General features: G+C 46.2%; 2 protein-coding genes across 3 annotated transcripts; both read left to right on the forward strand.

Annotated features, from left to right (window-relative positions):
• Positions 1 to 861: 861 nt before the first annotated feature.
• PPM1G (protein phosphatase, Mg2+/Mn2+ dependent 1G) lies at positions 862 to 20,952 on the forward strand. The gene is made up of 10 exons (XM_030858122.2): positions 862 to 1,176; positions 15,638 to 15,707; positions 16,179 to 16,264; positions 16,607 to 16,739; positions 17,423 to 17,838; positions 18,417 to 18,554; positions 18,881 to 19,115; positions 19,501 to 19,630; positions 19,923 to 20,025; positions 20,343 to 20,952. Exons 1-10 carry the CDS (start codon positions 1,057 to 1,059, stop codon positions 20,547 to 20,549), a joined length of 1,638 nt encoding a protein of 545 aa, XP_030713982.1. The 5' UTR covers positions 862 to 1,056; the 3' UTR covers positions 20,550 to 20,952.
• A 423-nt stretch (positions 20,953 to 21,375) lies between these two features.
• Positions 21,376 to 25,321, forward strand: ZNF513 (zinc finger protein 513). Of its 2 annotated transcripts, none has more exons than XM_030858132.3 (4): positions 21,376 to 21,550; positions 22,097 to 22,252; positions 23,470 to 24,057; positions 24,148 to 25,321. In XM_030858132.3, exons 2-4 carry the CDS (start codon positions 22,228 to 22,230, stop codon positions 24,972 to 24,974), a joined length of 1,440 nt encoding a protein of 479 aa, XP_030713992.1. In that variant the 5' UTR covers positions 21,376 to 21,550; positions 22,097 to 22,227; the 3' UTR covers positions 24,975 to 25,321. The 2 variants fall into 2 exon arrangements, with proteins under 2 accessions (XP_030713992.1, XP_030713991.1); XM_030858131.2 differs by lacking the exon at positions 21,376 to 21,550 and adding an exon at positions 21,653 to 21,838.
• Positions 25,322 to 25,348: the final 27 nt, after the last annotated feature.

A 25,348-nucleotide genomic window follows, 5' to 3' on the forward strand; every position in this document is an offset into this window, starting at 1 on the left:
CTCGTCCCATGCTTAGATTAAGAGCCCTTTCACCAGTTAGTTTCCAGACTCTCCCTCCAATCTACACTGTACACGAAGACTAGACCAACAATCCCCAAGTGCTACACCAGGATAGCAGTGAAGTCCAAGTCACCCATTTTGGCGCTTGCGACCATCTCTATCCTATCTAATATTACCACTTAAAATCAATTTCCAACGAGGCCAGATAGTTTCCTCAAAAACCCTCACCAAAGCAGTTTACTTTCATTCTTCACCCTGCAACCTTGTAACATTATTCCCTTCTCCCCCTGGTATAACGCACGCCTGGGGCATCCTGAGGACCTCAAGCAACAGCTTTTCCACTCTCCTTTGATTTCTTCTCGACCAGTATAGACTGGGTCACAGATCGAGGTCTTCATTTTCTTTTGTCAGAAAGACTCTCTCACATCCTACTCGCATAGGCCTCACAAAGCCTGGCCAGGGTACTTCTTGCGCTCAGAACACGAGCCAACTTTAATTGAACTGTACGGGGCGGGGTTTGAGGGAGTCTGAGGGCGCGGTGGAGAGCGAGCTGACACGCTGGAAGATGAACCGGAAGTACCAGGTCCCGCACAAAAGAGCTTCAGACAAAACGCGAGAGGCCGGGGTAGAGGAGCGGAGGCAGGGGACAGTGGGGGACAGTTGGGGAGAGATACTGGCGAGGAACAACCTCCCAGTGTGCTCCAAGCAGGCCGCGGCCGTTGGTGGGCGTGGCCGCGCCAATCTCGCGGGAGGGCGGTTGGGCGGGCCGTTGTCCCCGCGGGCGGGGCGAGTTGCTAAGGAAATGACTCCCCGCAGCGCCGCGCCGCGCCGCGCCGGCCGGGCGGGGTCTGAAGCGGCGCCGTTTCCGCTTCCGCTCCCTCTCTGCTCCGGTCCCGTTACCGCCACCTGGGCCGCCTCGCGCCTTTCACCGGCACCTTGCGTCGGCCGCGCAGCCGGGCCCACTCCTGAGACGCGCGCACCCGGGGCTCCGGCTCCGGCGCCGGCACGGGTCGCGCTCCGTTCGCCTTCCTCTGAGGCCGCCGGTCAGCCGCCGCCATGGGTGCCTACCTCTCCCAGCCCAACACGGTGAAGTGCTCTGGGGACGGGGTTGGCGCCTCGCGGCTGCCGCTGCCCTACGGCTTCTCCGCCATGCAAGGCTGGCGCGTCTCCATGGAGGTGAGGCGGGAGGGGCCCATAGGCTGACGGCTGTAGGGCGGGAACCTGACGGAGAAAGGGAGCCGGGGGGGATGGGGTCATCCCCGGGGAAGGGTCCGAATCGAGAGCCTGTGACCGCAGCGGCAGATTGGGGGGCGACAGCGAGAGCGGGGCCGGGGCCGAGAGGGAGCTGCCGGTGCTAGGAGACCGTGTGACGGTGGCCAGCTTGGCGGCGAGGGCTCGGCCATGTGGGGAGAGGCAGCTTCCGCCCACTGACCGACCTCCCCGTGCCTTCGCTTCATCCTCTCGTGACAGACTAGCCCTCCAGGCTCGTAAACGGTGTGAGGTTTAATGTGGGAGTAAAGATGAAGAGAGGGACTATTTATCCATTGACTTTTGCTAGAGAGAGGCGGATAGATGTGAATGACTGTACTTAAAAAAAAAAAAGCGATGTGTGAGGCGTCTTTGGACGAGGAGTTTGACAGGAAAGGAAGCCACGCAAATAGTCCGCTTCAAAATCTTAATACCTGGATGCCTGGCCCTGGGCACCACATGTTAATTTCAGAGATTTGACTTGACCTCCAAGAATTGTCACTCATTTGTATTCTTTCAGGGCCTTTCTTGGCCTTTGGAAGCCTTGAACTGTGTCAGTCACTATAATTTCCTTTAAAATGATGCCTGATGTTTTTTTCTCACTCGGAATTTCTCTAAAACTTAGTAATTGTCATTTTGCCTGTGCTTGTTGTAGCTTATAGTTTCCTTGATTTTCAATCATTTCATCAACTTTTTTTTTCTTATCCTACAGAGAACTGATTTTTCTTTTATAGAAAAATTTACTATCGATAAAAGGGAAAAATGGGAAAATTCTGGATAAAAAGGAGTAGTGTTGGGCAAATGGGTGTGAAACTACAAAGGAGAACAGAGAAAACTATGGTAGGAGGGAAAGGAAGAAAGACATGTGTAAGACGTGTTTTTGTGAAGAGTTTTGTGAAGTCTAGACAGAGGAGCCAGGGAAATGCGCTAATTATGTCTGGGATCGAAGGTTTATCCACTTACTAGGTGGGCTTCAGGTAACAGCCAAAAGTCTCCCTTGGGAATTTCATCAAATCCCTCACTCCTCCCTGTGGTTAGCTCTGGAATGACAGTATAAACTTAAATGGTTTGTTCTCAGCCTCACATTTTATACCCACGGCAGACTTTATCATCTGCTTAAAATCTCAGGAATGGAGAGGATCCTATACAGTTCATCTCACCACATTTTACAGCTCAAAAACCGACGCCCAGAGAGATTAGGTTACTTGTGCCTTGGTGGAAAGAATCTGTAGGATGAAAATTGTTCAAGACCTATACTACACACTGTTCTCATCTGTGTCAACAGATTTCTCTATGGTGCACAATATTGAGTTTACTGGGTGCTTGGTAAATGTAATTGTCTGGCTGGTAGAAATATCTGGATGTAGCTTCATTGTCAGTCTGGGGTTTGGGTTAGCTGGTAATTTGGAGGTTCCAGTTCTATGGCATTTTCTGTTAATATTGTAAGATTTGAGGTGACTATCTCATGTCACAGTAAGGCTTTTCCTTTGGGTTTCTTATTCCATATTTTCCACTTTCCTCTCTGCTGTGGTTGTTCCACTTCTTTGTTACTCTTTCTAGTTTTCTTTATGAATTGAGTTGCTTGGATAATCAATTTTCCAAGTCTTTTGCCCAGTGATTCTGTACTGTTTGCTTCTTCTCTGCAGGGCATTTCCCTTTATTTTTGGTTTCTCCTCTGGTAATTAGAACATAACTGTTTTCATCAGGGGCTGTTTGGTTTGTAGAGATCTTGCTAGACTATTCCTTAGATCCTAATCTTCCTCCTGAGAGATAACCACTTAGGGTTTTAAAATCTTATTATGCGATTTCTGAATTTCCCTTTGTTTGAATAGTTAAGTAGACCCAATCAAATCTTCTTGAAGTCCTGTTTGGGATCCTGTTCTGCTGCATTGATACTTTTGCTTCTGGCTTTGTTTCCTTTCTCCCTGAAGTGTAACATAGTTTCTTTGCTATGGCAAGAAGAGAACTGACTTCTAGCCTCTTGAGTGAATCTTACCTTTTCAGAAAGTGTACTCCTGTCCCTCTTAACCTTTAGGGCTGAATTTCACCAGTTTATTAATTCTATTGACCTTATTTGCCTGGTCCTAATGATTTAGTTGAGGTAAGTTTATCACACCCATACACATTATAAAGGTTACTGAAATCCTGACTGATGTATAGTCAGCCTTAGAGAGTACCGTTTTATCCCTTCTCTTGAGGCAAGAATGGCAACTATCAATAGCTGGCATTTTATACTTTCTGCCTCTCTCCAGCCCCTCTTGCTGTGGAACCAGGGTGTTTTGAGGAGGGGTAATCAAAATACCACAGTTGATGTTCCCTTCCCTTCTTCCTTCTCCATGGTTTGGAGGGACCCTCAAGCTGGTTGAGGTATGTATTTTGGGGGTTAACAGGTAGGTTGTGGAAGGGTGCCTGAGAAATATATATGGAAAGGCTCTGAGTTTCTGATGTCTAATGAGAAGTCCAATCTGAAAACAGTTTTAGTTGATGTAGTCTCAAAGAGACTAGAGTACTTTTAGTTTTTGGTTATGAGGTTCTCTGGAAGTGACAAAATTGCTTCCTGTGGGGAATTAGGATATCTATATATATATCTATATCTTATATTTGTCCCTTTTAAAGGCAGCATCAATACCTAGAGTATAAATTTGAGTAGGCTAGCTGTTTATTGCCATATAGAAGCTGGCTTATTAGTGATCACAGAGGGTCATCTAGAATTGAATATAGATAATGTTGAGCAGAAAGTTCTTAAAGGTACATGCATGACAGTTTAAATCATTATATTAATAGGGGAAGTATAAAATGAGATACCACAAGCATGCTGTGGGGTTCCGCTGGAGAGAGGGCATCTGAGGCTGAAGAGCATTTATTGTTTGTACCTCAGATTAGTGTCTCATCTTAGCTTAAAGCACTTTTTACTTACTGAACCAGATCAGAATTCCTTTGTCTAGGATACAGTTAAGCAACTTTCATAAAAGGGCATTCTTTTTGATCAGCATGCAGTTCCTATTCTTTACAATTCAAAATTAGCATGAAATGATATCGAATGTATGTCCATTAATATAAAGAAATTGTTTTCTACTATACTATTCCTTTATAAGTTTTCAAGCAACTGTAAGTTACAGTCAGAACTTATTTCTCAAGATTTCAAGAATATTTTACATTATTTCTGCTGCCCAATCCCCTAGCAGTTAATACTGCTTCTGAACCCCTGACCCTCTATTGGGTTACCATCTTGGAATTATACTTTCAGAGGTAAGGGCTTGAATTCGAGTGTAGAAATTTGACAGATCTGATCAGTAGTTCTTGCCACTGTTAGCTGCCATTAAAATTGTGCTGTCTGGAAGCACAAATCTTTAGAACTGAAAGCATCACTGATGTTTAATGACACTGTAAACTGAGTACCAGTTCCAGTGGAGTTGTTTTCTGTCTCCCTCTAAGTCTAGTTCAGAGATGGAGTGTTTCAACTTTAATCATGCATAGTACTTGAAAATGTATATACAGGTCCCTTTTTAAACAACTGTATCGAGATATAATTCAGGTACCATATCCATTTAAAGTGTACATTTCAATAGTTAATATACTCACAGAGTTGTGCAGCCATCACCACTATTAATTTTAGAACATTTTCATCACCTGAAAAAGAAATCTTGTAGCCATTATTAGTCACTCCCTATCCCCCCTCCTCTAATGCCTGGCAACCACTAATTTACATTATGGATTTGTTTATTCTGAACATTTCATATAAATATGTCACCTTTTATGTCTGGTTGCTTTTTACTAAACAATATACATATATTTTAAATTAATTAATTAATTAATTAATTTTTGGCTGCGTTGGGTCTTCGTTGCTGCGTGCCGGCTTTCTCTAGTTGCGGTGAGCTGGGGCTACTCTTCACTGCAGTGTGCAGGCTTCTCATTGCGGTGGCTTCTCTTGTTGCGGAGCACGGACTCTAGGCACGCGGGCTTCAGTAGTTGTGGCGTGCAGGCTCAATAGTTGTGGCTCGCAGGCTCTAGAGCACAGGCTCAGTAGTTGTGGCACATGGGCCTAGTTGCTCCGTGGCATGTGGGATCTTCCCGGACCAGGGCTCGAACCCATGTCCTCTGCATTGACAGGCAGATTCTTAACCACTGCACCGCCAGGGAAGCCCCTAAACAACATTTTTTTTTTTTTTAAACCCCATATTTGTTTATTTATTTATTTTTGGCTGTGTTGGGTCTTCGTTTCTGTACAAGGGCTTTCTCTAGTTGTGGCAAGCGGGGGCCACTCTTCATCGAGGTGCGCGGGCCTCTCACTGCTGTGGCCTCTCCCGTTGCGGAGCACAGGCTCCAGACGCGCAGGCTCAGTAGTTGTGGCTCACGGGCCTAGTTGCTCCACAGCATGTGGGATCTTCCCGGACCAGGGCTCGAACCCATGTCCCCTGCATCGGCAGGCGGACTCTCAACCACTGCGCCACCAGGGAAGCCCCTAAACAACATTTTTAAGGGTCATCCAGGTTGTATCATGAATCAATCAGTACATCATTCCTTTTTATGGCTGAATAATCTTCCATTGTATGCACATTTTGTTTATTCCTCCATCAGTTGATGGTGGTTTGGATTTCCACCTTTTGGCTATTATGAATAATGGTGCTATGAATATTCATGTTCAAATTTTTGTGTGGAAATAAGTTTTATTTCTCTTGAGTATATTCCTAGGAGTAGAATTGCTGGGTCATATAGTAACTCCACGTTTAACATTTTGAGGAACTGCCTGTTTTCCAAAGTGGTTGCGCCATTTTGCATTTCTACCAGCAGTATATGAGGGTGTCAGTTTCTCTACCTCCTCCCTACACCTGTTGTCTTTTTTTTTTCCTCCAATTATAGCCATTCTGGTGGGTGTGAAATGATGTTTCATTGTGGTTTTGCTTGTATTTCCGTGATGGCTAATGATATTTGAGCATTTTTCCTTGTGCTTATTGGCCGTTTCTGTATCCTTGGAGAAATGGCTGTTCAGATCCTTCGTCCTTTTGTTTGTTTGTTTGTTTGTTTTGGCCATGGCGAGCAGCATGTGGGCATGTGGGATCTTAGTTCCCCAACCAGGGATCGAACCCGTGCTACCCTGCAGTAGACGTGCAGAGTCTTAACCACTGGACTGCCAGGGAAGCCCCTGTTGGTGTCCTTTGAAGCACAAAAGTTACTAATTTTGATGAAGTCCAGTTTATCTGTTAAGAGTTTCATAGTTTTGGCTCTTACATTTAGGTCTGTGATCCATTTTGAGTTAATTTTTGTGTATGGTGTAAAGAAGGGGTCCAAGTTCAAACTTTTACATCTGGATATGTGTTTGTCCCAGTGTCGTTTGTTTTTGTTTTTTTAGGTATTTATTTATTTATTTGGCTGCATCGAGTCTTAGTTATGGCACGCAGGATCTTCGTTGCAGCATGTGGGCTTCTCTTTAGTTGTAGCGCATGGGCTCTAGAGGGCGAGGGCGTTGCAGCTCAGGGCTTAGTTGCCCCGCGGCATGTGGGATCTTAGTTCCCTGACCAGGGATCGAACCTGCATCCCCTTCATTGGAAGGCAGATTCGTAACCACTGAACCACCAGGGAAGTCCCCATCATTTGTTAAGAAGCGTATTCTTTGCCCTTTCTGCATTATCTTGGCATCATTGTTTAAGATCAATTGACCATAAATATGAGGGTTTATTTCTGGACTCTTAATTCCATTCCATTGATATATGGTACCACACTGTCTTGGTTACTATACCTTTGTGGTTTTGAAGTTGGGAAGTACGAGTCTTCCAGCTTTGTTCCTTTTCTTGTTTCTTCTTTTCTGGGTCCCTCGTATTTCCATATGAACTTTAGGATCAGCTTGTCAGTTTCAGTACAAAAGGCATCTGGGATTTTGATAGAAATTGTTCTGAATTTGTAGATGTATTGATGAGTATTACTATCTTAATGATATTAAGTCTATAGTTTTCTTGTGATGTCTGTCTGGCTTTGGTATCAGGATAATACTGGCCTCATAGAATGAGTTGGGAAGTGTCACCCCGTCTTCTGTATTTTGGAAGAGTTTGTGAAGAATTGCTATTAATTAGTCTTTAAATATTTGGTAGAACTCACCAGTGATGCCATCTGAGATTGGGCTTTTCTTTGTAGGAAGTTTGTTTGTTTGCTAAAATACACGTAACATAAAATTTACCATCTTAACCATTTAAAATGTACGGTTCAGTAGCGTTAAGTAGATTCACATTGTTGTGCAACCAGTCTCCAGAATTCTTTTCATCTTTCAAAACTGAAACTCTATACCCATTAAACCCCTCCCCATTCCCCCTTCCCCCAGCCCCTGACAACCACTGTTCTACTTTCTGTCTCTATGAATTTGACTACTCTGGGTACCTCATATAAAGACAGATTTGTCTTTATGACTGGCTTATTTCACATAGCATAATGTCCTCAACGTTAATCCATGTTATAGCATGTGTCAGAATTTCCTTTCTTTTTAAGGCTTAATGATGTTCCTTTGTATGTATATATCACATTTTGTTTATCCATTCATCTGTTGATGAACACATGGGTTCTTCTACTTTTTGGCTCTTTTGAACAAAGCTGCTATGAACATGGGTGTGTAAATATCTCTTTGAGACCCTAATGGGAAGCTTAAGATCAAGGTGTCTGGAGAGGGCCCACTTCTTGGTTCATAGTGGCTGTGTTCTAGCTGTGTCCTCACAAGGCAGAGGACCTCTCTGGGGTCTTTTATAAGGGTACTAATTTCATTCATGAGGGCTCCTCCCTCATGACTTAATTACCTCCCAAAGCCCCTACCTCCAAATACCATCACTTTGGCCATGAAGTTACAACATAGGAATGTTAGGGAGACACAAAACATTCAGTCTATAGCACAGTGGTAATACATGCATATAATTTTAAAAGTCAGACAGTAATACATGACTTTTTAAAACCAAAAATGTAGTTCCCTTTCCAACCACCTTCAAAAGTTTTATCTTGAATTGCAAAGATTTAGATAAATTTAAGTATCATAAACCTAAATGATTGATCAAGTGACACAGGAGCCTTTGTGGATGTATTTGTAACCTTAGGAAATTGACATCAGGAAAGATAACCAGGTCTTTATTAATAGCAGATCCACTGGTGTCTAGAAGGTCAGAAGGGGCTATGTGATATATAATTTAGTAAAGCAAGACATAAGAGCCCTCATTCAGGTGATCTGTGTATTCTGCATCATTTCTTTCATACCACCTCAGTGGTTATTGTGTTATGATACAACTTTAGGTTTTGGGTAGTAAATGAAAGAGGAGGTATCCCTAAGATATTTGTTCTGAGGCAGCTGGGAACTCACCATCATAAGTAAACATCCTGCTGTGTTACAGAACATACTGTTAGGCCCCAGTGCTGTAAAGAAATTTAAGACAGTCTGTTTTCATGCTGTTTTGGACCTAGGACTCCCTTTTCCCCTATGGAATGTTGGATAACAATACAAGATAGCATATGCTGAATGCCAAATTATTGGTAGAAGCAATAAATATTAAAAGAGTTCGGGTGGGGAATGATCACAGAGTATTGGTGTGTTGAAGAAAGATCTCTTGGAGGTGGTGAGACTAACTGGACCTTTAGGAAAGAGTATAAATGGTAACAAATGGGGAGGAGGAAAGTGGGAGAAGAAAAGTATTAGACGAAAGGATAGGAGGAAAGACTGAAGCAGGCATGCTTACTACTTTGCTGGGGTAGGGTGTTCAGTATCAAGAGTGTCAAGAGTAGTTTCTTTTGGGGAATGGTATGAGTTAAAGAGGTTAGGTTATGGAGATGGATAGGAATGATTACTGAGTGCCTTAAATTGCCAGTAACTTGTATGGAATTAATCTAATGCAGTAGAGTCCATTGAAGGGCCTAGCAATAAAATGTTATATTAGGGAGATTAATCTGGCAGCTGGATGTATGTAGGCTGAATTACAGGGGGCAGAGAGTAGAGACAGGAGAGGAGTTAAAATACCATTAAGAATAAAGTAATCCAGGATCACAGTTATGAGGGAAGAGTCAGCAGGACTCAGTAACGGTTGGTGGAAGACAGCCAGGAAGTCAAGGAGGACTGATATTAGGTGTTGCTAGGAGAGTTAAGATTCCATTGACAGAAATAAGACATGTAGGGGAAGCTCTGATTTTTTTTGGAGACTGCTAAGTTCCTGTTTACATATATTAAGCTTGAGGTGGAGAAGGGATATCCTGTAGAAACAGGCAATTGGAGGTATAGAACTATAGTTCTTCACAGAACCCAAGAGAACTTTTGAGAAAGCTGACATGGTTTGTACTATTTAATTACATACAGCCGTTGGGGAGAGTGAAGCCTGCAAAATGGCTATTTGGATTGCTGTTATAGTGACTGCCTGCTTCGTGAAGTATGATCTTGAAGGAGAAGGGTTTGAGTTTAAGAGGAAATGTTAATCTAGAAAGAGAGGAGAGGGACTTCCCTGGTGGTGCAGTGGTTAAGAACCCACCTGCCAATGCAGGGGACACAGGGTCAAACCCTGAGCCGGGAAGATCCCACATGCCGCAGAGCAGCTAAGCCCCTGTGCCACAACTACTGATGCTGCACTCTAGAGCTCGTGAGCCACAACTACTGAGCCCACGTGCCACAGCTACTGAAGCCTGCACACATAGAGCCAGTGCTCTGCAGCAAGAGAAACCACTGCAGTGAGAAGCCCACTCCACACAATTGGAGAAAGCCTGCGCACAGCAACGAATAGCCAAAAATAACTAAATTTATTTTAAAAAAGAGGAGAAATATTGCTTCTGAGGCAGAAGTGAAGGAGATGTTAGATACAACTATGGAGAAATTTTGAGTTAGAATAGGGAAGATGAGGTAGATCTTGAAATAAGACCTTGATATAAGTAAAGTAAGAGGTTAGCTCATCTGCTGTGAGTGAAAGGAAAATAACATTGAGAGCTTGAATAATGTGGGAAAGGTTTGTGACTGACCGTGGTTAATATATTTAAGAGTCAATGCAGAATAGAGAAAAAAGTGCTAAATGGAAGTAGTCACCACAATCAACATGATTTCATGACATTTTATGACTAGCGATACTTAGTGGCTCTGATTCAAGTGTGAAGAAAGCATTTGGTCGGGTTATACAAGGTTGGATGAGTTTTTCTAGATTGCTAAGAGACAGAGTTGAAATATGCAGTACTTAGCTCTGACTCAGAAAAGGACAGAGACAGACAAAGGTAAAGGTATGTAAGCTATGATTGAAGATGTAAGGGGGAAATTGAAGTGCTTAGAGAAGGTAGAGCAGTTCCAAGTGATATAGATCCAAAACCTCACCAAGAAGTTGAGGAGAAGGTAATGTGGAGTGGTTTTAGGAACTGAGACCTCAAGGCATAAGATGAGTCTTTATTGTGGGCATTCCTCTTTGAGAAAAAGGATAGAGAAGACAAATGTGAACCAGGTACTGAATTTCAGAGCAGAATATATATACTTATATATTATGTTCCAGTTTACAAAGAAGTTTTACATCATCATCATGATAGTCCTGTGATGATATGAGTAATGTAGATATTCTTATTCCATACTATAGAGGGTAAAATTGAGGCACACCAATGGATAGCTGACCAGAGATCACACAGTATATGGTAGCTTGGCAGCTTAAGGACAATCATAGGTTTCTTTTGTTGTGGTCATTATTCAGAATGGAACGATATGGCTAATAAAAATAAAAATCTTGAAAAGTAGGATATAATTATTACTCAGATTTCACCCTCCACTAAGTTTGATGTGTGATCTTACAGACTTCTGACATATACATAGATACCTAATTTTTTGCTTTTTATCACAATATATTGTGAACTCATTTCTGAATGAATACATATTGATTATTTCTGACAGCTGCATATATTCCATTGGAGGGATGTACTCTTTGTAATCTAACCTATTCATGGAAATTTAGATGGTTATAATTGTTTTTTATTATAAGTAATGCTGTAATGAACATTCTTCCTATCTTTGTTTCCTTGTGTCAGTAGTCCCATAAAATAAACTTTTAGAAGTCAAATTACTAGATCAAAAGACATGCACATTGTGGCACATATTACAAAATTGCCGTCCAGGAAAACTAGTAATTTATATTCCTGTTTGATCAGAGTACATGAGAATGTGTTTTTATCTTCACTCTTATTATTACTGGATACTATTCATCTTTTTCATCATTCTAATTTGCACAAAAGGATAATTCCTTGTTTTTTTAATGTTCATTTCTTTGATTACTATTGAGGTTAAATATTTTTTCCTGTGTTCAGTGTTGCTAGATCTGCTTCAAAGTCACATGATCTTGTGAGGAACAGATGAGAAGTCAAAAAGATTTTTTTAAATAGAGGTGTGGGTTCAAAAGAGATGGTACACCAACCTAAATGTCCATCAACAGATGAATGGATAAAGAAGATGTGACACATATTTACAATGGAATATTACTCAGCCATAAAAAGAAACGAAATTGAGTTATTTGTAGTGAGGTGTATGGACCTAGAGTCTGTCTTACAGAGTGAAGTAAGTCAGAAAGAGAAAAACAAATACTGTATGTTAATGCATATATATGGAATCTAAAACAAAACAAAAAAACGGTACTGATGAACCTACTTACAGGGCAGGAGTAAAGAGGTAGACATAGAGGATGGACTTGGGAACATGGGGTGGGAGGGGGAAGCTGGGGCAAAGTGAGAGTAGCATCGACATATATACACTACCGAATGTAAAATAGTTGGCTGGTGGGAAGCAGCAGCATAGCACAGGGGGATTGGCTCCGTGCTTTGCGATGACCTAGAGGGGTGGGATAGGGAGGATGGGAGGGAGATGCAAGAGAGAGGGGATATGGGGACATGTGTATGCATATGGCTGATTCACTTTGTTGTGCAACAGAAACTTAACACAGTATTGTGAAGCAATTATACTCCAATAAAGATCTATTTTTATAAAAAAGATGATACAGCTGTGATTTAGAGTACGTTGCAGGACAGAGGAAGACCAGTTGATTCTCTTGTTCCACTGGGAAGCAGTGGACAGGAAGAGTGCTCCTCTCTCATCTACCAAAAAAGTGAAATTAGTTGGACCAGCCTCTCAAATTTTAGCATATATTGAGTCTTTTTAAAAAGACATTTCATTTACTTTTGAAAAAGCTAAACATTCCCATGGTTAAGTCTTGCTCCCATCAGTCTGTCAGCACCCTCATGCCCTCCCACAGTTTACTTTTATTAGTTTTCTGTATGTCCTTGTAGTATTAAAGTATGAGAAGGCAAATGTCTATTCCTGTGCTCCCTCCTATACAGAAAGCAGCTTACTAAATATATCATTATGCACTTTGTTTTATTTAACAAAATATCTTGGAGATATTCCATGAATTTTTTTTGTTTGTGTTTTGTTTTTTTTAAGGAAAGCAATATTTGTGGATCTCCAATATTCACTAAAATGATTTTAATGTAATGTTACTTATATGTGTACAAACATAGAACTGGACATATGTGTACAAACATAGAACTGGACATAAATTACATGCCAACAAACCAAACTACAAAATCAACAGAATTAAAATCAACATAAATGTGACACAACTGTTTTGCTGAAACTAATCAGACACTCACAGCATGACCAAGGTAGTGACGGCTGAGGTACAGTTTCTTATGGGTTTGGCATACCTGTGCTATACTGTGTCCCATGCCCATTCTCTCACTGCTTTTGTCATCCAACCCGTCCCTTCTCACTTTTTCTTTATTTCATAGCATTACCATCTTTCCATGTGAATTATGCTATCATTCTATATGATTTACCTATTTATTGTGGTTGTTGTCTAATATCCCTCACTAGAATATAAGTGTTTTATGAAGTGTGGGTCTTTATTTTGTTCACTGATATATCCTGAGCACCCAGAACACATACTAGCACATAATGGATATTCAGATATTTGATGAATGAATGAATGAACAAATGAATTCTTAGGCACATTAAAGTCTGAGAACCACTGTAGAGGATGCTGTGGTAAAAGACAATCATAAAAGGCAAGAAAGTGCTAAGATGTTGGTGATAGGAGAGGAAGGCCCAGTAAGATAAACCCTGGTCTAGAGGGATGGGAGGTCAGTGTGGCTGGTGGTAGAGCGGTTGGAAGAGGGAGAGAGGAAGAAGATGACCTTTGGTGTGTGGTGTTCTTCTAGATCCTGGGGATGAGGCTAAGAGGCAGTTGTGTCAATGACCATAGATAAGCCATCAGAGGCCTTCTGTGGACGCCCATTAGCTTCTGGGGCACTTTCTCCTGGAGACAATCAGAGGGAAATACAAGAAAGAGTAGCTCCTTTTCAGTGCTCTCCTTCCCTACTTTAAAACCCTAAGTTTTTGTTTTTTTTTTTAAAGTGAGTTTTTTTTTTTTAATTAATTAATTTATTTTTGGCTGTGTTCGGTCTTCGTTTCTGTGCGAGGGCTTTCTCTAGTTGCGGCAAGCAGGGGCCACTCTTCATCACGGTGCACGGGCCTCTCACTGTCGCGGCCTCTCTTGTTACAGAGCACAGGCTCCAGACGCGCAGGCTCAGTAGCTGTGGCTCACGGGCCCAGCCGCTCCGCGGCATGTGGGATTCTCCCAGACCAGGGCTCAAACCCGTGTCCCCTGCATTGGCAGGCAGACTCTCAACCACTGTGCCACCACGGAAGCCCCTTTTTTGTTTTTTTTTAAATTTATTTTTGGCTGAGTTGGGTCTTCTTTGCTGCGCATGGGCTCTCTATAGTTGCGGTGCGCGGGCTTCTCATTGTGGTGGTTCCTCTTGTTGCAGAGCACGGTCTCTAGGTGTGTGGACTTCAATAGTTGTGGGACACAGGCTCAATAGTTGTGGTGCACGGGCTTAGTTGCTCCGCAGCATGTGGGATCTTCCTGGCCCAGGGATCAAACCCGTGTCCCCTGCCTTGGCAGGCGGATTCTCAGCTACTGCGCCACCAGGGAAGCCCCCTAAGTTTTATATTCTAGACTTGTATAATTAAGGAATAGTCTTATTTTAGTGACAACAGAACTACTACATTCAGGTCTCCTGACTATCAGTATAATTAGAAAATTTTAAATACTAATATCTGAAAGACAAAGGAGAACTATTAACTTTACTAACTAATCAAAGTAAATAGCTAGGGGCTTCCCTGGTGGCGCAGTGGTTGAGAGTCCGCCTGCCGATGCAGGGGACACAGGGTCGTGCCGCGGTCTGGGAAGATCCCACATGCCGCGGAGCGGCTGGGCCCATGAGCCATGGCCGCTGAGCCTGCGCTCCGCAACGGGAGAGGCCACAACAGTGAGAGGCCCGCGTACCACACACACACACACACACACAAAAAAGTAAATAGCTAATTATATCCTTTTTGTCTGTAGAGAATACCTGAAAGGAAGGTTGGGTTGTTTTCCAAGATGGGGCAGGGTAAGCGGCAGTACCCTTTTATCTAGGTCTGACAGTCTTGCCTGAACTTTGGCTTAGCCAGGAATATTAGTTTGGGTGGCAGTTTTATTAATAGGAGAATTTGATCAAGCCCAGCCTCCCAAATAAAACGTTCGTGTAGCAGGACCATTGCAAATTTCTCTTCAGGTGTGCTGTGCCTTCAGAGTTAAATGGTATCTCAGTTCCAGCTGGGGATAGGAGATGGGATGGCTGATTTAATGGGGCATTGTAAATTCCAGTTAACAAGTACTACACACAGTGTAGTTTAATAACTATTTGTTGGAAAGATTCCTTTTGTAAATATATCCTCCCCCTAGCCTTGGGGGTAACTTCTTAAATGAGTTAAACTTTAAGAGAAAAGGGGAGTAATTTGTTTAGATGGTGGTTTTGGGGGGGTGGGGAGTATTAAATGTATGTAGCTTTACCAATTTCTAGTGCTTTCACTCAGGCTGTCTTAGGATTCTCCTAGAAACTTTTTAGGTCGGTAATGCCCTCAGGTTGCTTTTTGCTATCTTCCCTAACATTTTCTTCCTTTAAGTTCACTGATTCATAGAATGGGTCTGGAAGTGACTTTGAAGATCCTTTATTCTGGTTCTTCCCATAGTTGCCACAAATCCAAAAGGGTCAGGTCTAGAGTTCCAACAGCCAAACATTCTGCCATCTGGACTGAGATCTCCTAGGCTGAGGCTGCTAGACTGCAGAGGTAGTGACCTGATTCATCTCTTTCCCTTCTTCCCTCCCTCCTTCCTTTCCTTTTTCCCCCTCCCTTCCTTTCTCCCTCCTGTGTACTATTCTTATTTATCATCCCATCTTCCTTTCTTATTTCTAGGCCATGTAGGTCAGCCAGGGAAGGGTTAGTGAGATTAAGGTGTAAAGGCAATCCTTAATGACCTGAGGTGCACAAGGAAGAATACCCTTTGACCTTAAGAAATGCTGATTATGCTCTTTTTCCTAGGATGCTCACAACTGTATTCCTGAGCTGGACAGTGAGACAGCTATGTTTTCTGTCTACGATGGACATGGAGGTAACTTTAGCAGATCATGTGGTAACATTCTAGGACCCCACTTCCAGGTCCTTTGTTCTTTTACTTTCCAGGGTTCTGGTCCTCAGATATAATTTCCTGCCTAGTGCTATTTTTCTCTATTCTGCCATTCGTCCTTCCCAGGAGGATAGTGTATTGGTTCTTAATCTCACCAGGCCTTGTTTCAATCCAAGAAGTCTCTTCCTACATTAGCATTTATCTCTTTTTCACTGAAAACTAAGTATACAGGCGAGAAAAGACATGGGCTATATTAATATAGCCCTGAGAGAGGTGATGGTGAAATCCATTTTCTTGGTCAGAACTTCCCGAAACATTGTCTTTTAAATAGGTTTCAGTTGTGCTAAGACATTCATCTCCTCAATCCTTGGGATTCACTCTAGAATGGTGTGCTGATATTATATCACTTTCTATGTGTGTGAAGCTATGCTCTGGGTGACTTTACCTTTGTTCTAGGGGAGGAAGTTGCCTTGTACTGTGCCAAATATCTTCCTGATATCATCAAAGATCAGAAGGCCTACAAAGAAGGCAAGCTACAGAAGGTCTGTCTTCCCACACTGTTCATTCTCCATTTCTGCAGACTTTCCCCTTTTTTCCAGTCCTTGGCTTTTCCTTTTTCATTGCCACCCAGCTTCTTCTTATTGTATTTCTTAAAGAATTCTGTACCTAAAATGAGCTTATTCCCACTTGATCCTTTTTAGAGCTACCTTATTAATTCCTAAGTCTCTAAACTGTTTTTTATTTGTCTGTGAGTGTCTCACAGCTTGGTGGATCACACTCTAATTTGCATCTCATCCTCGTGCCCAGGCTTGTGTATAGGCAGTTCATTTTGTACCCGCGTACTTCTTCCTACACTTGCCTCATACTAGTTTGATTATATTCAGGCTTTGGAAGATGCCTTCCTGGCTATCGATGCCAAACTGACCACTGAGGAAGTCATTAAGGAGCTGGCGCAGATTGCAGGGCGACCCACTGAGGATGAGGATGAAAAAGAAAAAGTAGCTGATGAAGATGATGGTGAGTGTGGCGTCTTTTGTTTGAAAGGAAATTGGCATATTAAAGAACTGCTCTTTAATACATATTAGTTGTGTGTCAGTTCTGAAAGATGGCTTCCTAGGGACCTGGGAAATCCTCATGTTAAAGAATCTCCTGTACTACAGGTGGTTATGAAAAGGTGAGAGAGGATTAACCTTTGTTGAGTTCATAGTGTTGTAGTTGTAAGCATTTTTATATACATCATCTTTTGTCATTGCGATTGGGTCTTTCTGGTTCATTTTAATGTTTATGTGATCTATTTTTTAAGACTGGAGCTGCCTTTAGCCATAGCAGCCAGTCATTAAGCCTGAGCCCTAGGCCTGGACTAGTAGCATTGTGGACTTCCTGGGTCCTTAGCCAGATTAGGGTTTCCAACTTACCAATAAAAAATGAGAGGTGACAGGGAACACATATAGTAACTAGTATTCCTTTGACTAAGAAGGGAGTGCAAGACAAAGACCAAAGGAAGTCTCTGGAGGCTGATGTTACTTGAGGAAAAGGGAGCAAAGGGCTGTTCTTCTGAGATTTGATAAGTGTGAGAGGAGCCTTAGGAGTGGGAGGTGGTGGGGAAGTTGGAACTCAGGTTGCAAGGGCTGTGGAGGTAGTAAGGGACTGATTCCATGAGGAGTCTGGCATGGGGTGCTGATTTAGCCTCTCCCCTGCAGTGGACAATGAGGAGGCTGCACTGCTGCATGAAGAGGCTACCATGACTATTGAAGAGCTGCTGACACGCTACGGGCAGAACTGTCACAAGGGTGCTCCCCACAGCAAATCTGGAGCTGGGACAGGCGAGGAACCAGGGTCCCAGGGCCTCAATGGCGAGGCAGGACCTGGGGACCCATCTAGGGAAACTTCTTCAGAGGAAAATGGCCCCACAGCCAAGGCTCACACGGGCCTTTCCTCCAACTCGGAATGTGGGACTGAGGCAGGCCAAGGTGGGGAGCCTGGCACTCCCACTGGTGAGGCTGGGCCTTCCTGCTCTTCAGCCTCCGACAAGCTGCCTCGAGTTGCTAAGTCCAAGTTCTTTGAGGACAGTGAGGATGAGTCAGATGAGGCGGAGGAGGAGGAGGAAGACAGCGAGGTAAGGGCCCAGTGGGGGCAGATAGACGTTGAAGTTGTAGAGAGGGCCTGGTTGGTCGCCGTGCATAGCTTTCTACTCTTTTCTGTCTATTTTGACATCATCCCCCAACTACAGTCTAAGCTTTTTTAAAATTCATTATCTCCACCAACACAGGTACCATTAGCCCTCTTAACCTCTTCCTTTGTTGACATTATAACAAACAGATCTAGTTCTGGCCTTTCAGAGTCTGTCTCCTGGAGAGAGAACAAGAAGTTGGTGGTTGTTACTTTGGATATTTGGGTTTTTCTGGGCAACTTATTTTCTGGTCATGTTGCCTGGAAGGTGCTTTTGGCTAGCAGCTCTGGCCTTGCCTGAGGTTTCCTGCTGGTGACCGCTGAACCTAGTTCAGGATATTAGTTATATCCATCCTAGTCCTCTCTCCCGTCCTCCACATTTTTCTGTCATGATCATATATTTGCATCTTTCAGTGTTTTAAGGATCTATGTTCAGTCAGGGCCTCTTGGTTCTGAGCGTGAGTTGAGGGGAGGGGGCAAGGAGGTCATCTCAGTCTCAGTAGCCTGGGATTGTCCCTCTGGCAGGAATGCAGTGAGGAAGAAGATGGCTACAGCAGTGAAGAGGCAGAGAATGAGGAAGACGAGGATGACACTGAGGAGGCTGAAGAGGATGAGGACGAAGAAGAGGAGATGATGGTGCCTGGGATGGAAGGCAAAGAGGAGGTGTGTGGGGAAAGGAGGGCAGTGAGTCTGGAAAGCCAAGAGGCCAAGTGTGAATTCTCTGATTTTGATTTTGGGAGAAGCGTCCCTTCCTATCTTAGCACTGAAGTCATGGTCATGGAAGGATTTACTCTGCAAGGGGAGTTAGGCCTTTCGGGTAGAATTATCTCAGAAAAGGGGGAGAGCGTGCTATATCTGGAAAGATTAAAGCTGTGCTCCTCCTATCTATTAAAGTGCTCTTGGTGGTCCTAGTGAGATGAGAAGACATAGGGGAATGATTACAGCTGGTGTCCAGAAGCTCCCATGATGGTCCTTTTCTTCCTTTTAAGCCTGGCTCTGACAGTGGTACAACAGCAGTGGTGGCTCTGATACGAGGGAAGCAGTTGATCGTAGCCAATGCAGGAGACTCCCGCTGTGTGGTGTCTGAGGCTGGCAAAGCTTTAGACATGTCCTATGACCACAAACCGGAGGATGAAGTGGAGCTAGCACGCATCAAGAATGCTGGTGGCAAGGTCACCATGGATGGGCGAGTCAATGGTGGCCTCAACCTCTCCAGAGCCATTGGTAAGGGCCAAGAAACTATGGGAAAAACTTCTGGGGTCTTGTTCTCTGTTCCAGACTACCTATAGCAAACTTTAATCTTCATGGCCTTTTTATCTTTCCAAGTATTTTTGTATCTACTACCTATGTCCCTTAATCATCGCTATGAAATAGGTAAAATAGGTATCACTTCTAGATGATGAAAAAACAGGTTAGTGACTGACCTAAGGTTCAGCAACCCAAAGACAGGGCTGAAACCAGAAAAACTAGAACTCACTTCTCCATTCCACTAGATTATGGAACTTTGTAAAGAAGGGAAATAAATGGCAGGGTTTGACTGGCCTCAAACACAAATCTGTGTGAAGTGCTCAAACTACTTACTCATCATCCATCCATTCCTTTACTTCAGGAGACCACTTCTACAAGAGAAACAAGAACTTGCCACCTGAGGAACAGATGATTTCGGCCCTTCCTGACATCAAGGTGCTGACTCTCACTGACGATCACGAATTCATGGTCATTGCCTGTGATGGCATCTGGTAAGCACTGGCGGAAAACCCTAAAATTCCCTTTTTTCCCCTGCAGCATTACTTCTAGGGCTCTGAGCTGCTTTATCTTCCTTCTAATGGCTGTAGTCAGCCCCTTTTCTCAGGCTGCTCTAGAATTAGAGCCTAGATAGGCAGCAGCTTGGTGTCAAGACCCCCAAGCCTAAGGCAAAGCTGAGAAAAATCTCTGTGGGTGTTTACGTTGGCCTGAGCCATCTGTGACCTCTATCCTCTACTCTGCCTTGCTGGGACTAAAGAAGATTCTTACTGTTGTTTTTGACCCCAGGAATGTGATGAGCAGCCAGGAAGTTATAGACTTTATTCAATCGAAGATCAGTCAGCGTGATGAAAATGGGGAGCTTCGGTTATTGTCATCCATCGTGGAAGAGGTAAGTCCCAGGGTAGAGGAGAGAGGGTGTCTGGTCTGTGTATCCAGAGTTTTCTCTTTTGGCCTGAGTTAAGACCAGAGCCTGGGAGTATCACTAATTACTGACAGATACTAAACTCTGACTAGAAAGTTTCACTTTCCCTCATTTCCCTGACTTATCCTTATGCCTCATGCACTAGCAAGTGGCCTGTTTTGTGACACCTGTTGCCTGTTCCCCTCCTTCTGCCACCCTGTCTCAGCAAGGCCAGCCCTTTGAGACTTTAGGTTCCCAGGAAGGTTTTCAAACTCTGAAGCTGAGCTACCCCATCCCTTTTGTAGCTGCTGGATCAGTGCCTGGCACCAGACACTTCTGGGGACGGTACAGGATGTGACAACATGACCTGCATCATCATTTGCTTCAAGCCCCGAACCACAGCAGCACTTCAGCCAGAGAGTGGCAAGCGGAAACTGGAGGAGGTGCTCTCTACTGAGGAGGCTGAAGAAAATGGCAACAGTGACAAGAAGAAGAAGGCCAAGCGGGACTAGCGGTTGTCCAGACCCCTGCCCACCTAGACTGTTTTCTGAGCCCTCCAGACTGAGACTGAGTTTTGTCTTTTTCCTTTAGCCTTAGCAGTGGTTATGAGGTGTGCAGGGGGAGCTGGGTGGCTTTGCTCAGCCCATTCCAAAGAGGGCTCTCCCTCCACACAGCAGCCTGGGAACCTCTGCTGTCCTCCCCAGCCGCCTCCTTGCTCCTTGGGGCTCATCACCGGTTCTGTGCCTGTGCTCTGTTGTGTTGGAGGGAAGGACTGGTGGTTCTGGTTTTTACTCTGTGAACTTTATTTAAGGACATTCTTTTTTATTGGCGGCTCCATGGCCCCCAGCCGCTTGTACCCGCTCTCTGTTGTACACTTTCAGTCAACACTTTTTCAGACTAAAGGCCAAAACCTAATCGTGCCCATGGTGTCCTTTTTTCTCTGCTGCCATCCTGTCCAGACCAGCCACCCAGGATGCCTTGGCTGCATAGTTGGCCCCCACCAGTAGCATCGACCTAGCCCTTCCCTGTGTGTGGGGGGGTGTGTGAGGTGGTGTGGGGGGTGTGTGTGTGTGGGGGGGTGAGGTGGTGTGTGCGGTGTGTGTGTGTGTGTGTGTGTGTGTGCGCGCGGGCGCGCACCTGCCCACCTACCTGCCTGCGTGTGATGTGTGTGACTCGGGGAGAGGGGGTCGGGTATGGTAACTCCCTGAGCCGCTGGCAGCCTGGCCTGGCGTCGCGGCTCATCCTCACCCCCTCCTAGGGTGAGGAACGATTTCCTTGTTCCTCCACGGAGGGGTCAGGACCGGCCAGGCGACCCTTAAGACTAAAGCCAGGGTCACGGTTTGACCTGCCCTCCTTGCCGGCCAGGTTTCATCTGATCCCTGATTGGCTCGCCCGATTGCTTCCGTCACAATCACTTCCTGGTCACGCTGTGGAAGCTTTCGGGGCTTCTGCTTTCCACGGACTACGCGTCCCGTGTGGCTCTGCGACAGCGGAAGCGGAAGCGAGTACGGAGGTACCAGCTGGTCTCCGTAGGGCGGGGGTAGGGGGCTCCATGAATGGACGCGGCGGCGGCGGCGGGAGCGGCCTGAGCTGGGCGCCGGGGCCAGGGCCGGGGGCTGCCCGGGGCCCGCGCCGCTGCATGGGGGCGGCCCGCGGGCCCTGAGAGGAAGGGCGGGCAGGCCGAATTGGGAGGGGCGGGGCCGGGCGGCCGCAGGCCGGAGGCGCGTCGGGCTGGAGCCGGTCACGATGCCCCGAAGGAAGCAAAGCCACCCGCAGCCCGTGAAATGCGAGGGGGTCAAAGGTCAGGGGTCAGGGGTCAGGGGCTGCGAGGTGGGGAGGAGCGGGGGTGGGGTCAGTGGTGTGGGTTCAGGTCTGGGTGGAGGGGGACCCTTGAGGGATGGGGTGGGCGATCTGGACTCCTAGCTTCCCATCGAGGTACTAACGGAACCCGAGAGGGTCTACGAGTGCGGGAAGTACGGTCTGCGAGGGCTAGCTTCCCGGGTGCGAATGATGGGCACAGTTCCTGAGGGAGGATCTACAAGCCTTTTCCCCTCTTCAGTGGATACTGAAGACTCCCTCGACGAAGGACCCGGGGCCCTGGTATTGGAGAGTGATTTACTACTAGGCCAGGATCTGGAGTTTGAGGAAGAAGAGGAAGAGGAGGAAGGTGACGGCAACAGCGACCGGCTCATGGGCTTCGAGAGAGACTCTGAAGGTGGGTTTGGGGGACTGACTTAAGGAAGTGACCGCTGGAACCTCAGCCTTTAGGAGGCGGGTTAGAGTATAGTGCCAGTGAGCAAAACACCGTTTCCTGCCACTGGGGCTGGTTCAGTTTAGATTTGAGCTAGATTTCTTCGTTTGCCTGATGGTCCATCACTTTGTTGAGGTCAAGTTCTGAGGCCTGGTTCAAAGGTGGTATGAATAGGACGGTAGAGGAATCACATGAAACAACTGGTTAAAAGTAAATGCCCTTTTAATAACTTTATCCCACTCCCTAGCCCATTCCTTAGATGAGTTTATTTTTAAGAGGTTCAGGGAAGCAACCTCATTCAAGCTAGTACTTATATCTAATCTAACTCCCTTTCACCTGCAGCATAAACTCCTCTTGTATGGAGGTATTAGTCTCTGCCCTCAAATATCCTTCCACATTCCTCTTCCCTTTGATCTTAGCATCACCCCAACCTAGTTTGCTGCACTACCTATCCACTAATGCCACTTCTGAAGGATGATTTTGAAAGTCATTGAGGAAATCCATGTAAAAGAGAATCCATCCTTTAGGCTTAGAAGTGGTATTACATGTGTTACTTTGTTTCCTCTTCCCTCCAAAATTTTTTTTTTTTTTTTTTTTGCGGTACTCGGGCCTCTCACTGTTGTGGCCTCTCCCGTTGCGGAGCACTCCAGACGCGCAGGCTCAGCAGCCATGGCTCATGGGCCCAGCCGCTCCGCGGCATGTGGGATCTTCCCGGACTGGGGCACGAACCCGTGTACCCTGCATCGGCAGGCGGACTCTCAACCACTGCGCCACCAGGGAAGCCCTTCCCTCCAAATTTTGCCTCTTGAGATAGTATGGAGGTGGTTATAAAATAAAAACTAAGAGTCCTTACTGATAGAGGCACTAGAAAAACGTATCAGGCCTCTGCCTTGTGTATTTTTACTTATCCCAAGAATCAGTTAATTATTTAATTATTGATTCATTTCAGTATGTGGTCCACTGTGAGCCCTTGATCTTTTTCCATTCATTGGTCCTATGTACAACTCTGTCATCACTAGGTTAGTCCAGACTTGGAGGTAGATGATTTGTGTTGAATTTTTAGGATCATTGATTGAAGAGAAGGGTGGAGCCCAGCAAGTGGGGAGACCGCAAGTGAGAAAGGGAGTTTGGAGTCTGTTCCTAGCCTGTGTTGATGTCTCTTCTCATGTCTGTCTCACCAGGAGACTCTCTGGGGGCCAGGCCTGGGCTTCCCTATGGGCTGAGCGACGACGAGTCTGGGGGCGGCCGGGCACTAAGTGCGGAGAGTGAAGTTGAGGAGCCAGCCAGGGGTCCAGGGGAGGCCAGGGGTGAGAGGCCAGGCCCAGCCTGCCAGCTGTGTGGGGGGCCCACAGGTGAGGGGCCGTGTTGTGGGGCAGGAGGGCCGGGTGGGGGGCCCCCGCTGCCCCCACGGCTACTATACTCATGCCGCCTCTGCGCCTTCGTGTCCCACTACTCGAGCCACCTGAAGCGGCACATGCAGACACACAGCGGGGAGAAGCCGTTCCGCTGTGGCCGCTGCCCCTACGCCTCAGCCCAGCTCGTCAACCTGACGCGACATACTCGCACCCACACTGGCGAGAAGCCCTACCGCTGTCCCCACTGCCCCTTTGCCTGCAGCAGCCTGGGCAACCTGAGGCGGCATCAGCGCACCCATGCGGGGCCCCCCACTCCTCCCTGCCCGACCTGTGGCTTCCGCTGCTGTGCTCCACGTCCTGCCCGGCCTCCCAGTCCCACAGAGCAGGAGGGGGCAGTGCCCCGGCGACCTGAAGGTAAAAAGCCAGGGACCAAAGAACCTGGGACGTGGGTGGGTGGCCTTAGGGGGACTTGGATTCATAGCCCAGGTCTCACTGTCTCCACAGATGCCCTGCTGCTTCCAGATTTGAGCCTCCATGTGCCACCAGGCGGTGCCAGTTTCTTGCCGGACTGTGGGCAGCTGAGGAGTGAAGGGGAAGGCCTATGTGGGACTGGATCAGAACCACTGCCAGAGCTGCTGTTCCCTTGGACCTGCCGGAACTGTGGACAAGAGCTGGAAGAGGGGGAGGGTAGTCGGCTGGGAGCAGCCACGTGTGGGCGCTGCATGCGAGGAGAGACTGGAAGTGGTGCCAGTGGTGGACCCCAGGGCCCCAGTGACAAAGGCTTTGCCTGTAGCCTCTGCCCCTTTGCCACTCACTATCCCAACCACTTGGCTCGGCACATGAAGACTCACAGTGGTGAGAAGCCCTTCCGCTGTGCCCGCTGTCCTTATGCCTCTGCTCATCTGGATAACCTGAAACGGCACCAGCGCGTCCACACAGGAGAGAAGCCCTACAAGTGCCCCCTCTGCCCCTATGCCTGTGGCAACCTGGCCAACCTCAAGCGTCACGGTCGAATCCACTCTGGGGACAAACCTTTTCGGTGTAGTCTTTGCAACTACAGCTGCAACCAGAGCATGAACCTCAAACGCCACATGCTGCGGCACACAGGCGAGAAGCCCTTCCGCTGTGCCACCTGCGCCTATACCACGGGCCACTGGGACAACTACAAACGGCACCAGAAGGTGCACGGCCATGGTGGGGCAGGAGGGCCTGGCCTCTCTGCCTCTGAGGGCTGGGCGCCACCTCACAGTCCCCCCTCTGTTTTGAGCTCTCGGGGCCCAACAGCCCTGGGTGCCACTGGTAGCCGAGCTCTCCACACAGACTCACCCTGAACTAGGTCCTTCTCCCCTAGGGCTCTATGAATTAGCCCTGACCCTCCTGTATGTTTTACACAGATGGACCAGAAGCCACCTTTACCTTCCTCCCCCGCTGGCCAGGGGCTCCACACAGACTAACCTAGGCACTATACGGACCAGTCCAAACCCCATGGGCGGGGGCCCATATGGACCAGGGGGGCCTTGCCTTGACTGATGCAACTTCATAAGCTCAGTGAGAAGGGCCCTGTATCCACCTCCACTGCTCCCAGGGGCGGTGGATGAACTGGCTGGGGGACTGTCCAGCCTCGCACCTGTTTATTTAACTTATTTCAGTGCTTTATAATAAAGGAAACACTAACAAAGCCACGTCTATGCTGAGTTGGCAGTGG

The sequence above is a fragment of the Globicephala melas genome, chromosome 12, assembly GCF_963455315.2.
Source record: "Globicephala melas chromosome 12, mGloMel1.2, whole genome shotgun sequence".
Taxonomy (NCBI): domain Eukaryota; kingdom Metazoa; phylum Chordata; class Mammalia; order Artiodactyla; family Delphinidae; genus Globicephala; species Globicephala melas.